Here is a 14,430-nt window from a genome sequence, read left to right as displayed (position 1 = left end):
AACATATAAAAAGTGATGAATAGGCCGCACAGTCCTCAGAATGGAAGCATTGAAAACGTCATCACATCTTGCAAGAAAATGACCCCCAACCCCCCCCCCCCTCCGCTCCGTGCACCGAAGTATGAAAGGACCAGAAGACATTAAAATGAATAATTCCTTTTATTTTATGTGCAGGAGGTTTTAATTTTTGTAATTATATGGAAACACAATAAAACCCATATAAATCTTGTATCCCCGTGATCGCACCGACCCAAAGAATGAAGCAGACCTGTCATCTGGGGCGCACTGTGAAAGCCGTCAAATCCAAGTCCACAAGAAAACCGCGCAAATGCGTGTTTTCACAAAATTTCACTGCATTTGGAATATTATAGTAAATACCGTCCCTTTGAAGTGCACAGAACACAAGCCCTCACCCAGCTATGTACATGGAAAAATAAGTTCTAGGTTTTTATAGGTAGGGAGTGAAAAATGGAAATGCAAAAACAAAAAAGGGTCTGGTTGTTTAGGGGTTAACTGGCTGTATGTTCAGTTCTGCAGATCACAGAAATACTGAATTATCTGAAACATTACATTCTTATCTTTAATATGACATCCGCAGCATGTTTCTAGGTGCTATAGAACAAAAGCCGGGGCTTCTGAAGTGACACGCAACCAGGAAATCACTACATTTAAAGGGAACCTGTCACCAGGAGATCCATTTTTATCCCTCCCCCAGACCCCACAGAGCATAGTACATACACTGCCAAAGTGTTTTTGTATTAAAAATAGGTTTTACAGAAAAAAAGATCTGTTATATTGTACCTTTCATTAGCATGTGCTGTGTGACGGCAGTTGCCAAATGGGAGGGGCTGGAAAGGAGTAGTTCCCCCCCACCCTTGGGAAACAGCTCCTCCATGTGACCTTTTCAAATATATGAAAACACCCATCACTGGCTTAGCGACGCCCCCTGCTCCTCTACAGCCAATCCCGAGTGTGGGGAGTTATTCATATATTTGAAAAGGTCACATGTTTCCCAAGGGTGGGGGGGAACTGCTCCTTTCCAGCCCCTCCCAATTGGCAACTGCCTAGTCACACAGCACATGCTAATGAAAGGTACAATATAACATCTTTTTTTCTGTAAAACCTATTTTTAATAGAATAACACTTTGGCAGTGTATATACTATGCTCTGTGGGGACTGGGGGAGGGCTAAAAATGGCTCTCCTGGTGACAGGTTCCCTTTAATTTGTTTCTATTGTCTTCAGTGAGATGTTGTAGTTCCTCATATTGACCACTAGATGTCAGCAGAGTAGTTATACTGCTCTCCCCTGGCGAATGGTCAGCAGTCTGTGCAGTATATGTGGGGGCACCAGTTTAGGGGGAAGGGGGGCACCAGTTCGGGGGGTCGGAATGGCACCAGCTCAGGGGTTGGGGGGGGGGGGGGTGACAGTGGGTTGGTTGTTCCTTGTTAACTCTTTTACTGTCCTGTTTTCCAGATAAGAGGTCGGTTGTGTATGGACTCCAAACCCGGGACCTTCAATCAGTTGTGGTCGGTAGAGGAGCAGGTAAGTCCTGTGCCCTGTGTGTACATAGGAGCTGAAGGGGCTTCTCACGTGGGCACCGCCATATTTGCTCCAATTGTTTTCCCCCCTGAATAATAAATGTGAGTGGAGTGAAGGGGTTAACCTTTCCAGGTCCCAGAAACCCTTCGGATGAGTCTCATGTGATGCGGGTCTCATGTGATGCGGGTCTCGTGTGATGCGGGTCTCGTGTGATGCGGGTCTCGTGTGATGCGGGTCTCGTGTGATGCGGGTCTCGTGTGATGCGGGTCTCGTGTGATGCGGGTCTCGTGTGATGCGGGTCTCGTGTGATGCGGGTCTCGTGTGATGCGGGTCTCGTGTGATGCGGGTCTCGTGTGATGCGGGTCTCGTGTGATGCGGGTCTCGTGTGATGCGGGTCTCGTGCGATGCGGGTCTCATGCGATGCGGGTCTCATGCGATGCGGGTCTCATGCGATGCGGGTCTCATGCGATGCGGGTCTCATGCGATGCGGGTCTCATGCGATGCGGGTCTCATGCGATGCGGGTCTCATGCGATGCGGGTCTCATGCGATGCGGGTCTCATGCGATGCGGGTCTCATGCGATGCGGGTCTCATGCGATGCGGGTCTCATGCGATGCGGGTCTCATGCGATGCGGGTCTCATGCGATGCGGGTCTCATGCGATGCGGGTCTCATGCGAGGCGGGTCTCATGCGAGGCGGGTCTCATGCGAGGCGGGTCTCATGCGATGCGGGTCTCATGTTTGGTCTCTTGACGTCTTTGTAATTATTTGGGGTTTTTTCTTTAGAAAAAATTGGAGCAGCTTCTCCTGAAGTTTCCACCGGAGGAGATCGAGTCAAAGCGGTGGCAGAAGATCGCAGACGAGTTAGGGAACCGCACGGCCAAGCAGGTGACTGTCAGAGGAATGGAGGAGCAGGACCTGTGCAGGGCTGCACAACACTGCTGTGCTCTGAGCTCTCTGCACCGCGCTGCTCCACAGCACTTACACTCACTGAGAACTGGCTGCAGAGAGCACAGCGCACAGCAGTGCGGGGACACTTCTTCAATACACTTGGAGAAGCTACAATCTGAGAATATATATCCATATATCACAGTCCTGCTGCTACTAACCACATACACAAATGTTTGATTACACATATCCCCAGGGACAATACAAAACACTGGTTGCACAGAAGACAGCAGTGTGAGGCCACACCCCCAGTGCACCTGGAGAAGTTACAATCCTGGATTATAAATGCATATATCACAGTCCTGCTGCTACTAATGACATACACAAAGGTCTGATTACATATCTCTCCAGGAATGATACTTAAAGGGCATCTACCACCAGAATGAAGGACTGTATGCAAATAAGCCTGAGGGGCTCTACGCTCCATAGGTGTTAATGGAGCCTGGCGCCCCCCATACAATCCTTCATTCTGGTGGTAGATGCCCTTTAACACAAGTTACAGCTGCTGACAGTTTCCCTTTGCTGTAGTATCGCAGCTCTATATGATAACGTGGTACAGACATCTTCCATCTTTCCCCCATAATTGTTCCCTGCTTTCTGATAGGTCGCCAGCCGTGTTCAGAAGTATTTTATAAAATTGACCAAAGCTGGAATCCCAGTGCCCGGCCGGACCCCCAACATGTACATGTATTCTAAGAAGGTGAGAGCAGTATATGGGGACACGCGAGCAGCGGTGACTCCTCCTCCGTGACTCCTCCTCCGTGACTCCTCCTCCGTGACTCCTCCTCCGTGACTCCTCCTCCGTGACTCCTCCTCCGTGACTCCTCCTCCGTGACTCCTCCTCCGTGACTCCTCCTCCGTGACTCCTCCTCCGTGACTCCTCCTCCGTGACTCTTACATATGACTCTTACTCTCACAGCAGGCACCCAGCAAGCGGCAGCACGTTCTCAACAAGCATCTGTTCAGACCCTCCACCTTCATGACGTCCCATGAGCCTCCTGTGTTCATGGAAGAGGACGACGACCACTCCAGTTATCACAGCCGGGACCTGGATGCAGCTGCTGACGAGGAGGAGGAGGATTTCTCGGTAATCGGCTTGTAATGCCTTAGGACTGTATTACGGATCTGTCTACCAGGCTGTGGTGAACTACAGCCACCAGCATGCGTGTGTCTGTCAGGGCATGCTGGGAGTTGTAGTTTCTTAGTAGCTGATTGCTTGATGTTACTCTGCTCTTCTTCAGGATGATGAGACGATCCCCTCCTCGTGTCGTGGACTTGCTGAATATAAAGAACTACTTGAACTTAAGAAATTAAAGAAGCAAAGATTCCAGCAGATGGAGGCGGAGAGCGGATATGTGCAGCACCACGGCTATAAGGTGAGAGATGTATATACTGCGGAGGAGGGGAGCGAGAAACTGAGCGGATGTAACTCACACATTGCATAGGACACAATGTACAATCCACTCAGCTCCTCCTGCTCTATAACATACAGCCTGCAGATAGGACACTATGTACAATCTGCTCAGCTCCTCCTGCTCTATAACATGCAGCCTGCAGATAGGACACTATGTACAATCTGCTCAGCTCCTCCTGCTCTATAACATGCTGCCTGCAGATAGGACATTATGTACAATCTGCTCAGCTCCTCCTGCTCTATAACATGCTGCCTGCAGATAGGACACTATGTACCAGCAGCAGAATAGTGAGTGCAGCTCTGGGGTATAATACAGGATGTAACTCAGGATCAGTACAGGATAAGTAATGTCATGTATGTACACAGTGACTGCACCTGCAGCAGAATAGTGAGTGCAGCTCTGGGTATAATACAGGATGTAACTCAGGATCAGTACAGGATAAGTAATGTCATGTATGTACACAGTGACTGCACCTGCAGCAGAATAGTGAGTGCAGCTCTGGGGTATAATACAGGATGTAACTCAGGATCAGTACAGGATAAGTAATGTCATGTATGTACACAGTGACTGCACCAGCAGCAGAATAGTGAGTGCAGCTCTGGGGTATAATACAGGATGTAACTCAGGATCAGTACAGGATAAGTAATGTCATGTATGTACACAGTGACTGCACCAGCAGCAGAATAGTGAGTGCAGCTCTGGGGAATAATACAGGATGTAACTCAGGATCAGTACAGGATAAGTAATGTCATGTATGTACACAGTGACTGCACCAGCAGCAGAATAGTGAGTGCAGCTCTGGGGTATAATACAGGATGTAACTCAGGATCAGTACAGGATAAGTAATGTCATGTATGTACACAGTGACTGCACCAGCAGCAGAATAGTGAGTGCAGCTCTGGGGTATAATACAGGATGTAACTCAGGATCAGTACAGGATAAGTAATGTCATGTATGTACACAGTGACTGCACCTGCAGCAGAATAGTGAGTGCAGCTCTGGGGTATAATACAGGATGTAACTCAGGATCAGTACAGGATAAGTAATGTCATGTATGTACACAGTGACTGCACCAGCAGCAGAATAGTGAGTGCAGCTCTGGAGTATAATACAGGATGTAACTCAGGATCAGTACAGGATAAGTAATGTCATGTATGTACAGTGACTGCACCAGCAGCAGAATAGTGAGTGCAGCTCTGGAGTATAATACAGGATGTAACCCAGGATCAGTACAGGATAAGTAATGTTATGTATGTACACAGTGACTGCACCAGCAGCAGAATAGTGAGTGCAGCTCTGGAGTATAATACAGGATGTAACCCAGGATCAGTACAGGATAAGTAATGTTATGTATGTACACAGTGACTGCACCAGCAGCAGAATAGTGAGTGCAGCTCTGGGTTAATTATTCCTTTTATTTTCTCTCTCCGGTGCAGTGTGATAATTGCGGGATCGATCCTATCCAGGGAATCCGGTGGCATTGTCAGGATTGCCCTCAGCAGATGTCTGTGGATTTCTGTGATTCCTGCTCTGACTGGTGAGTGGATGCAGCGGGGACTTGTGATATTTAGGTTTTCCATATGATGTGATGCTGCCCCCTACTGCTTATGTAGGTGCCACACACCAGAACTCTTCCCATATGACATGTTTGTTAATTCCTTCCCAGTTTTTGCCCCAATCCTAAATGTAAGACCTGCAGGAGCCGCCTCCTCCCCCTGCTGCTCCTCCTCCTCCCCCTGCTGCTCCTCCTCCTCCCCCTGCTGCTCCTCCTCCTCCCCCTGCTGCTCCTCCTCCTCCCCCTGCTGCTCCTCCTCCTCCCCCTGCTGCTCCTCCTCCTCCCCCTGCTGCTCCTCCTCCTCCCCCTGCTGCTCCTCCTCCTCCCCCTGCTGCTCCTCCTCCTCCCCCTGCTGCTCCTCCTCCTCCCCCTGCTGCTCCTCCTCCTCCCCCTGCTGCTCCTCCTCCTCCCCCTGCTGCTCCTCCTCCTCCCCCTGCTGCTCCTCCTCCTCCCCCTGCTGCTCCTCCTCCTCCCCCTGCTGCTGCTGCTCCTCCTCCCCCTGCTGCTGCTGCTCCTCCTCCCCCTGCTGCTGCTGCTCCTCCTCCCCCTGCTGCTGCTGCTCCTCCTCCCCCTGCTGCTGCTCCTCCTCCCCCTGCTGCTGCTGCTCCTCCTCCTCCTGCTGCTGCTGCTCCTCCTCCTCCTGCTGCTGCTGCTCCTCCTCCTCCCCCTGCTGCTGCTGCTCCTCCTCCTCCTCCTGCTGCTGCTGCTCCTCCTCCTCCCCCTGCTGCTGCTGCTCCTCCTCCTCCCCCTGCTGCTGCTGCTCCTCCTCCTCCCCCTGCTGCTGCTGCTCCTCCTCCTCCCCCTGCTGCTGCTGCTCCTCCTCCCCCTGCTGCTGCTGCTCCTCCTCCCCCTGCTGCTGCTGCTCCTCCTCCCCCTGCTGCTGCTGCTCCTCCTCCCCCTGCTGCTGCTGCTCCTCCTCCCCCTGCTGCTGCTGCTCCTCCTCCCCCTGCTGCTGCTGCTCCTCCTCCCCCTGCTGCTGCTCCTCCTCCTCCCCCTGCTGCTGCTGCTCCTCCTCCTCCCCCTGCTGCTGCTGCTCCTCCTCCTCCCCCTGCTGCTGCTGCTCCTCCTCCTCCCCCTGCTGCTGCTGCTCCTCCTCCTCCCCCTGCTGCTGCTGCTCCTCCTCCCCCTGCTGCTGCTGCTCCTCCTCCCCCTGCTGCTGCTGCTCCTCCTCCCCCTGCTGCTGCTGCTCCTCCTCCCCCTGCTGCTGCTGCTCCTCCTCCCCCTGCTGCTGCTGCTCCTCCTCCCCCTGCTGCTGCTGCTCCTCCTCCCCCTGCTGCTGCTGCTGCTCCTCCTCCCCCTGCTGCTGCTGCTGCTCCTCCTCCCCCTGCTGCTGCTGCTGCTCCTCCTCCCCCTGCTGCTGCTGCTGCTCCTCCTCCCCCTGCTGCTGCTGCTGCTCCTCCTCCCCCTGCTGCTGCTGCTGCTCCTCCTCCCCCTGCTGCTGCTGCTGCTCCTCCTCCCCCTGCTGCTGCTGCTGCTCCTCCTCCCCCTGCTGCTGCTGCTGCTCCTCCTCCCCCTGCTGCTGCTGCTGCTCCTCCTCCCCCTGCTGCTGCTGCTGCTCCTCCTCCCCCTGCTGCTGCTGCTGCTCCTCCTCCCCCTGCTGCTGCTGCTGCTCCTCCTCCCCCTGCTGCTGCTGCTGCTCCTCCTCCCCCTGCTGCTGCTGCTGCTCCTCCTCCCCCTGCTGCTGCTGCTCCTCCTCCCCCTGCTGCTGCTGCTCCACCTCCCCCTGCTGCTGCTGCTGCTCCTCCTCCCCCTGCTGCTGCTGCTGCTCCTCCTCCCCCTGCTGCTGCTGCTCCTCCTCCCCCTGCTGCTGCTGCTGCTCCTCCTCCCCCTGCTGCTGCTGCTGCTCCTCCTCCCCCTGCTGCTGCTGCTGCTCCTCCTCCCCCTGCTGCTGCTGCTGCTCCTCCTCCCCCTGCTGCTGCTGCTGCTCCTCCTCCCCCTGCTGCTGCTGCTGCTCCTCCTCCCCCTGCTGCTGCTGCTGCTCCTCCTCCCCCTGCTGCTGCTGCTGCTCCTCCTCCCCCTGCTGCTGCTGCTGCTCCTCCTCCCCCTGCTGCTGCTGCTGCTCCTCCTCCCCCTGCTGCTGCTGCTGCTCCTCCTCCCCCTGCTGCTGCTGCTGCTCCTCCTCCCCCTGCTGCTGCTGCTCCTCCTCCCCCTGCTGCTGCTGCTCCACCTCCCCCTGCTGCTGCTCCACCTCCCCCTGCTGCTGCTGCTCCTCCCCCTGCTGCTGCTGCTCCTCCCCCTGCTGCTGCTCCTCCTCCCCCTGCTGCTGCTGCTCCTCCTCCCCCTGCTGCTGCTGCTCCTCCTCCCCCTGCTGCTGCTGCTCCTCCTCCCCCTGCTGCTGCTGCTCCTCCTCCCCCTGCTGCTGCTGCTCCTCCTCCCCCTGCTGCTGCTGCTGCTCCTCCTCCCCCTGCTGCTGCTGCTCCTCCTCCCCCTGCTGCTGCTGCTCCTCCTCCCCCTGCTGCTGCTCCTCCTCCCCCTGCTGCTGCTGCTGCTCCTCCTCCCCCTGCTGCTGCTGCTGCTCCTCCTCCCCCTGCTGCTGCTCCACCTCCCCCTGCTGCTGCTCCACCTCCCCCTGCTGCTGCTCCACCTCCCCCTGCTGCTGCTCCACCTCCCCCTGCTGCTGCTGCTCCTCCCCCTGCTGCTGCTGCTCCTCCTCCCCCTGCTGCTGCTGCTCCTCCTCCCCCTGCTGCTGCTGCTCCTCCTCCCCCTGCTGCTGCTGCTCCTCCTCCCCCTGCTGCTGCTGCTCCTCCTCCCCCTGCTGCTGCTGCTCCTCCTCCCCCTGCTGCTGCTGCTCCTCCTCCTCCTCCCCCTGCTGCTGCTGCTCCTCCTCCCCCTGCTGCTGCTGCTCCTCCTCCCCCTGCTGCTGCTGCTCCTCCTCCCCCTGCTGCTGCTGCTCCTCCCCCTGCTGCTGCTCCTCCTCCCCCTGCTGCTGCTGCTCCTCCTCCCCCTGCTGCTGCTGCTCCTCCTCCTCCCCCTGCTGCTGCTGCTCCTCCTCCTCCCCCTGGTGCTGCTCCACCTCCCCCTGCTGCTGCTCCACCTCCCCCTGCTGCTGCTCCACCTCCCCCTGCTGCTGCTCCACCTCCCCCTGCTGCTGCTCCACCTCCCCCTGCTGCTGCTCCACCTCCCCCTGCTGCTGCTCCACCTCCCGCTGCTGCTCCTCCTCCCCCTGCTGCTGCTCCTCCTCCCCCTGCTGCTGCTCCTCCTCCCCCTGCTGCTGCTCCTCCTCCCCCTGCTGCTGCTCCTCCTCCCCCTGCTGCTGCTCCTCCCCCTGCTGCTGCTGCTCCTCCTCCCCCTGCTGCTGCTGCTCCTCCCCCTGCTGCTGCTGCTCCTCCTCCCCCTGCTGCTGCTGCTCCTCCTCCCCCTGCTGCTGCTGCTCCTCCTCCCCCTGCTGCTGCTGCTGCTCCTCCTCCCCCTGCTGCTGCTGCTCCTCCTCCCCCTGCTGCTGCTGCTCCTCCTCCCCCTGCTGCTGCTCCTCCTCCCCCTGCTGCTGCTGCTGCTCCTCCTCCCCCTGCTGCTGCTGCTGCTCCTCCTCCCCCTGCTGCTGCTCCTCCTCCCCCTGCTGCTGCTCCACCTCCCCCTGCTGCTGCTCCACCTCCCCCTGCTGCTGCTCCACCTCCCCCTGCTGCTGCTCCACCTCCCCCTGCTGCTGCTCCACCTCCCCCTGCTGCTGCTGCACCTCCCCCTGCTGCTGCTCCACCTCCCCCTGCTGCTGCTCCACCTCCCCCTGCTGCTGCTCCACCTCCCCCTGCTGCTGCTGCTCCTCCCCCTGCTGCTGCTGCTCCTCCCCCTGCTGCTGCTCCTCCTCCCCCTGCTGCTGCTCCTCCTCCCCCTGCTGCTGCTCCTCCTCCCCCTGCTGCTGCTGCTCCTCCTCCCCCTGCTGCTGCTGCTCCTCCTCCCCCTGCTGCTGCTGCTGCTCCTCCTCCCCCTGCTGCTGCTGCTCCTCCTCCCCCTGCTGCTGCTGCTCCTCCTCCCCCTGCTGCTGCTCCTCCTCCCCCTGCTGCTGCTGCTGCTCCTCCTCCCCCTGCTGCTGCTGCTGCTCCTCCTCCCCCTGCTGCTGCTCCTCCTCCCCCTGCTGCTGCTCCACCTCCCCCTGCTGCTGCTCCACCTCCCCCTGCTGCTGCTCCACCTCCCCCTGCTGCTGCTCCACCTCCCCCTGCTGCTGCTCCACCTCCCCCTGCTGCTGCTCCACCTCCCCCTGCTGCTGCTCCACCTCCCCCTGCTGCTGCTCCACCTCCCCCTGCTGCTGCTCCACCTCCCCCTGCTGCTGCTGCTCCACCTCCCCCTGCTGCTGCTGCTCCTCCCCCTGCTGCTGCTGCTCCTCCCCCTGCTGCTGCTCCTCCTCCCCCTGCTGCTGCTCCTCCTCCTCCCCCTGCTGCTGCTGCTCCTCCTCCCCCTGCTGCTGCTGCTCCTCCTCCCCCTGCTGCTGCTGCTCCTCCTCCCCCTGCTGCTGCTGCTCCTCCTCCCCCTGCTGCTGCTGCTCCTCCTCCCCCTGCTGCTGCTGCTCCTCCTCCCCCTGCTGCTGCTGCTCCTCCTCCTCCCCCTGCTGCTCCTCCTCCTGCTGCTGCTGCTCCTCCTCCTCCTCCTGCTGCTGCTGCTCCTCCTCCCCCTGCTGCTCCTCCTCCCCCTGCTGCTGCTGCTCCTCCTCCTCCCCCTGCTGCTGCTGCTCCTCCTCCTCCCCCTGCTGCTGCTGCTGCTCCTCCTCCCCCTGCTGCTCCTCCTCCCCCTGCTGCTGCTGCTCCTCCCCCTGCTGCTGCTGCTCCTCCTCCTCCATTATCTGCTCTGGGGTCTCCAGGAAATTTCATCATTTTGTTTGTGGAGTCGGTCCATTTTTATCACGAGACTGACCCCGCAGCAGCAGCAGGACAGAGCAGCAGCAGCAGCAGGACAGAGCAGCAGCAGGACAGAGAATTCAGATTTTTTTTTCTGTGTTTTTCCAGTTTATATGAAACCCAGACCCACAAGGAGGATCATCACCTGGAGCCGCGGTACCGGGCAGAGACATTCCTGGACAGAGATTACTGCCTCCCGCACAGCACCAGCTACAATTACCTGGACCCAAACTATTTCCCAGCCAACAGATGACGTGACCCGATGGACCTGGCAATGTCCGGAGGCAGAGGGGTCCCGGCGCAGCGCTCTCTGACTGACGCGGACGTCTCGCAGCATGAACCTACGTGGAATAATCCATCCTCCTGCAGCTACAGAACATTCCCGGGAGCTGCCCCCTAGTGGCACCGCATCACAGCACCGCGCACGCTACCACCGGACCTCGCGCTTATCCCCCCGACGGCTTCCGAAAAAAAAATGGTCAAAAAATGTGAACTATTTATATTGAACCGGTTTACTATCGCGCAGTTTTGTGGGGGAAAATTTTTTTTTTTTTGCACAGAAACTTTTGAGAAGGTTTTAACCAATCAGTGTTCGCTTAGACAGAACTGTTTCCTCCGACCTCTGCTTGACCCTGAGCTGCTTCTATGTGACGGATGATGGACTACAATCAGGCGCTACAGATGGGGGGAGGGGTCTGCGGCGACTTCTCGAACCAGCTCGTCCCGTGTGTGCGCGTGAATGTCAAAAAAAAATAAAAAAAAACCTAAAGTTTTCACTCAGATCTATTTTTTAAATGTAACGTTCAGATGATCACGTGACGTGTAAGAAAAAACAAAACAAAAAAAAAAAAAGTGCCACTCGTCGTTTCCGTGTAAAAGTCCGATAGAAAGAACTAAAAACTTTTTAAAAAATCCACAGCCTTCTGCCTCGAGACTTTAACGGGATGTGTGGGGGCGGAGCTTCAATGTGACCCCTGACCCCCAGGACATCAAAGATAACCACAAAAATAATAATATAAAAAATCAACTGCCTCTTGTAAATCTCCTCCGTGTTGTAAGGTTTTTTTTTTTTGCAGTTCATAAAAAAATAAATAGTATTTTTATGAATATTTAAGCAGGTGGGAGGAGTCACGTGATGCTGAGGACTGCGCCCTATTGGATATTCTCCACGGAACGGACTGAGGATCAGTGACTCAACTCCTCCGACAGGGAAACAGGAGACTTTTTGTAATTTTTTTTTTTTTTACCCCCCCCCCCCCCTTTCTCTGTGTAACCCCCCCCCTCCCCCCCCCTGAATGTTCTTAACTCAATTGTCAGGAGGACTGTACAATAAACCGTGTGGGTACTTACCTGTCTGTACATAAAGTTGTCATTTTTAGTGGATTTTTTTGGTTTCTCACCCGAATACAAAGGAAGAAAATAAATAAAATCTATAATAAAAATCAAACACTTTGTCGGATGCAATAAATTCCTCTGAAGCAGAACAAAGGTTTTTATTTCATGTCTATCGTGCGGCCGCAACATCGTACAGGCAGGTGAGAGAGTCATGCAAGACCCCGCCCCCGAGGAGATGACTGTGATGTCACGGCGAGAGCGATGATGTCACCAGAGAGGAGGAGCACAAAGACGTGTCCAGCAGGAAGCGAGTACAAAGACTGTATCAAAAGAGAAGGTGCGGGGGAGGGGCTTCCCCCCTGGGGGGGATGGGGGTGGGGCTTCCCCCCTGGGGGTGGGGTTACTCACTGTTCTGCTACTGACCATTGATGTGGATGCAGAAAACTGGAATTTTTTTGGTCATAGAAGCTTTAATGGAAACATTCACCCAAAATCTGTGATGATGTGGAGGAGGGGGTTGGGTTCTCTGTGTCCTACTTAAAGGGGTGCGACACTCCTGACATGAGCCCTGTGACTGCTGTTGGTTAACCAATAGGAGTGGGGGCTGGGAGGGCATCCCCTGGGGCGGGGGCTGGGAGGGCATCACCTGGAGCGGGGCTGGGAGGGCATCCCCTGGAGCGGGGGCAGGGAGGGCATCCCCTGGAGCGGGGGCTGGGAGGGCATCCCCTGGGGCGGGGGGCGGGGAGGGCATCCCCCGGGGCGGATGCAGGGAGGGCATCCACCCCTCTAAGGTGCAGCCTGTTTCACGCAGTAGATGATAAATAATAGAAATAATGATTTCCTCTGGTGTGAGATAATGTGCTGTGCGCTGGAGCCACCACTAGAGGGAGCGCTGGGCTCAGTATGCAGGAAGCTCTGGAGCTCCCTCTAGTGGTGGCCGCAGGTTTGTACAGCTCTGACGTCGCTGCTTTTAGTCTCTTATCAGAACTTCTTTCCATAGTAATGGATTATGTACTAATGGGGGGGGACCCAGGATTTCCCCCAAATGACCATGAGAACTCTGATCCCCAGTTCTGTACTGTCCGTCTCTCTGGGACTACTGCAGGCTATAATCAGGGCTTCTATAAAGCGTCATGTGCCCCCCTCTTCTTGTTATCAGTGGGGGTCATCTAGTGGTCAGAATATTATCCTACATAGAAATCCATGGAGTAGAGCGGCACCTACCACGGTGGAGGTCCGTGCAGCAGCTATAATAATTCTTTATATAGCGCTCACAGATTACGCAGCGCTGCACAAAGCATGACAAATCGGTAGGCCCCGTGCCCTGATCGCCTGCTTCTCGATGCTTATAAGTAGCTGCCACCAGGGGGAGCCCAATGCCCAGAGATTCTCACAGCTTCCATTGAGTTTAGTGGAAGTTGTATTCATTCCTGTGCACTGAGCTCCCCCTAGTGGCAGCCGCAGGAGACATTTGTACAGCTCATTGCTGTACATGGGAGATTTATCACATTGTAACACACAGAAGAGAATCCATGTCAAAATCTGCCGTGTGAATGGGGCCTTGATGATGGACCTGATGAGGGTGGAGTAATGTATCCGGGCCTGGGGGTGGTTCAGGTGGAACCTGAGACTTGTAGTTCTTCCAGTATTTCCCTTGTACTATTCGATGTAAATAAGTGTGAAGCGGCAGGAACATGCGTGTCACTGCGTGCGCTGGAAAGTGCGACAAAAGTTATAGGGAGCAATACAACTGCTGACAAGCCTCTGGCTCTTGCTGCATGCTGGGAGTTGTAGTCCTTGTGCCCAGGCTGTCAGTCCCTGGTGTAATAGTCATGTACACAGAATATCCATATAGGAATCTCCGGTCTGATGATGCAGCCGGCAGAGACTCCCCCGATGGTCTCCAGCGCGTTTCGCCCACTTTGTGTTCTCTGTAACGGGTTAGAGCTTTCCGGGCGCTCCCCACTTAAGTAGGGATGAGTAAAAGTAATTGGCGACATCAGCGGGAATCCGACGGCTCCTGCCAATTACTGCGTTAAGTGGCACAAATCTATTCACTCCCACTTCATCCGCCCGAGGCGTGCGGCCGCTGAGTCACCGCTCCAGCCGCAGGTCGTGGATTTATGAATTCACCTCCTTTCATGGAAACACTTGGGCTCGTTCCACGCAAAGTCATAGAGGATCCAAAACACGAAACAATTCCCACGCGTTTCATAGTAAGAGATGACAATGTCTGCAGGATCCACGCGTTTCACAGGTTTTTAGTATTTACAACGTCCTGCGGGATCAACGCGTTTTTCAGGTTTTTTTGGTAGGACTTTACAATGTCTGCAGGATCGGTCTGTGCTGCAGGTTCCAGTTAGTGATGATGTAATATACAGAGGGGGGGGGGGGGGTACATTGCACCATCGGCCGCACCGCGTGGCTCCGGCTCAGTACTCGGTGGGACGTGTAGTACAGGCTGTAGGGATCATGCACTGGTGTAGGGATGAGGGAATATACAAGATTTACACCCCGCGCCCCCCGGCTCCTGCTCTGCCCCTCAGAATATTGAGTCCAGTGATTTGCAGAGCTGAAGGAAAACCTCATCCGGGGATTTCTCTGCGTTGATCTGGAAAGAGAAAGAAACATTTCAGTGTCAGGAGGAAAAGGCAGCCGTAATATCTCGTCCTGAGAGCCGGAAAACTGAAAGGAACGGGATGAAGGGAGGATCTCACTAATGACGGGATACCGAGGATGAGGGATGGGACCCCCCATGTGGCGGTGAATAGTAAAGGTTCTGGGCAGATGTTCTTATACCAGGAGAGAGTGCT

General features: G+C 56.1%; 2 protein-coding genes across 6 annotated transcripts in view; one reads left to right on the top strand and one right to left on the bottom strand.

Annotated features, from left to right (window-relative positions):
• Window positions 1–11,184, top strand: part of ZZZ3 (zinc finger ZZ-type containing 3) — a 30,291-nt gene extending 19,107 nt beyond the window's left edge. For all 3 annotated transcript variants that reach the window (XM_072127982.1, XM_072127983.1, XM_072127984.1), the window contains exons 6-12: window positions 1,475–1,543; window positions 2,325–2,426; window positions 3,091–3,186; window positions 3,406–3,573; window positions 3,728–3,862; window positions 5,338–5,438; window positions 10,391–11,184. In XM_072127982.1, coding sequence (XP_071984083.1) covers window positions 1,475–1,543; window positions 2,325–2,426; window positions 3,091–3,186; window positions 3,406–3,573; window positions 3,728–3,862; window positions 5,338–5,438; window positions 10,391–10,535 — 816 coding nt within the window. In that variant the 3' untranslated portion in view covers window positions 10,536–11,184. The remainder of the gene's footprint in view (window positions 1–1,474; window positions 1,544–2,324; window positions 2,427–3,090; window positions 3,187–3,405; window positions 3,574–3,727; window positions 3,863–5,337; window positions 5,439–10,390) is intronic.
• Window positions 11,185–11,530: 346 nt separating this feature from the next.
• AK5 (adenylate kinase 5) overlaps window positions 11,531–14,430 on the bottom strand; it is a 142,183-nt gene continuing 139,283 nt past the window's right edge. For all 3 annotated transcript variants that reach the window (XM_072127987.1, XM_072127986.1, XM_072127985.1), the window contains exon 14: window positions 11,531–14,228. In XM_072127987.1, coding sequence (XP_071984088.1) covers window positions 14,160–14,228 — 69 coding nt within the window. In that variant the 3' untranslated portion in view covers window positions 11,531–14,159. The remainder of the gene's footprint in view (window positions 14,229–14,430) is intronic.

This window comes from Engystomops pustulosus, chromosome 10 (assembly GCF_040894005.1).
Source record: "Engystomops pustulosus chromosome 10, aEngPut4.maternal, whole genome shotgun sequence".
NCBI lineage: Eukaryota > Metazoa > Chordata > Amphibia > Anura > Leptodactylidae > Engystomops > Engystomops pustulosus.
This window is presented reverse-complemented; position numbering and strand designations above follow the sequence as displayed.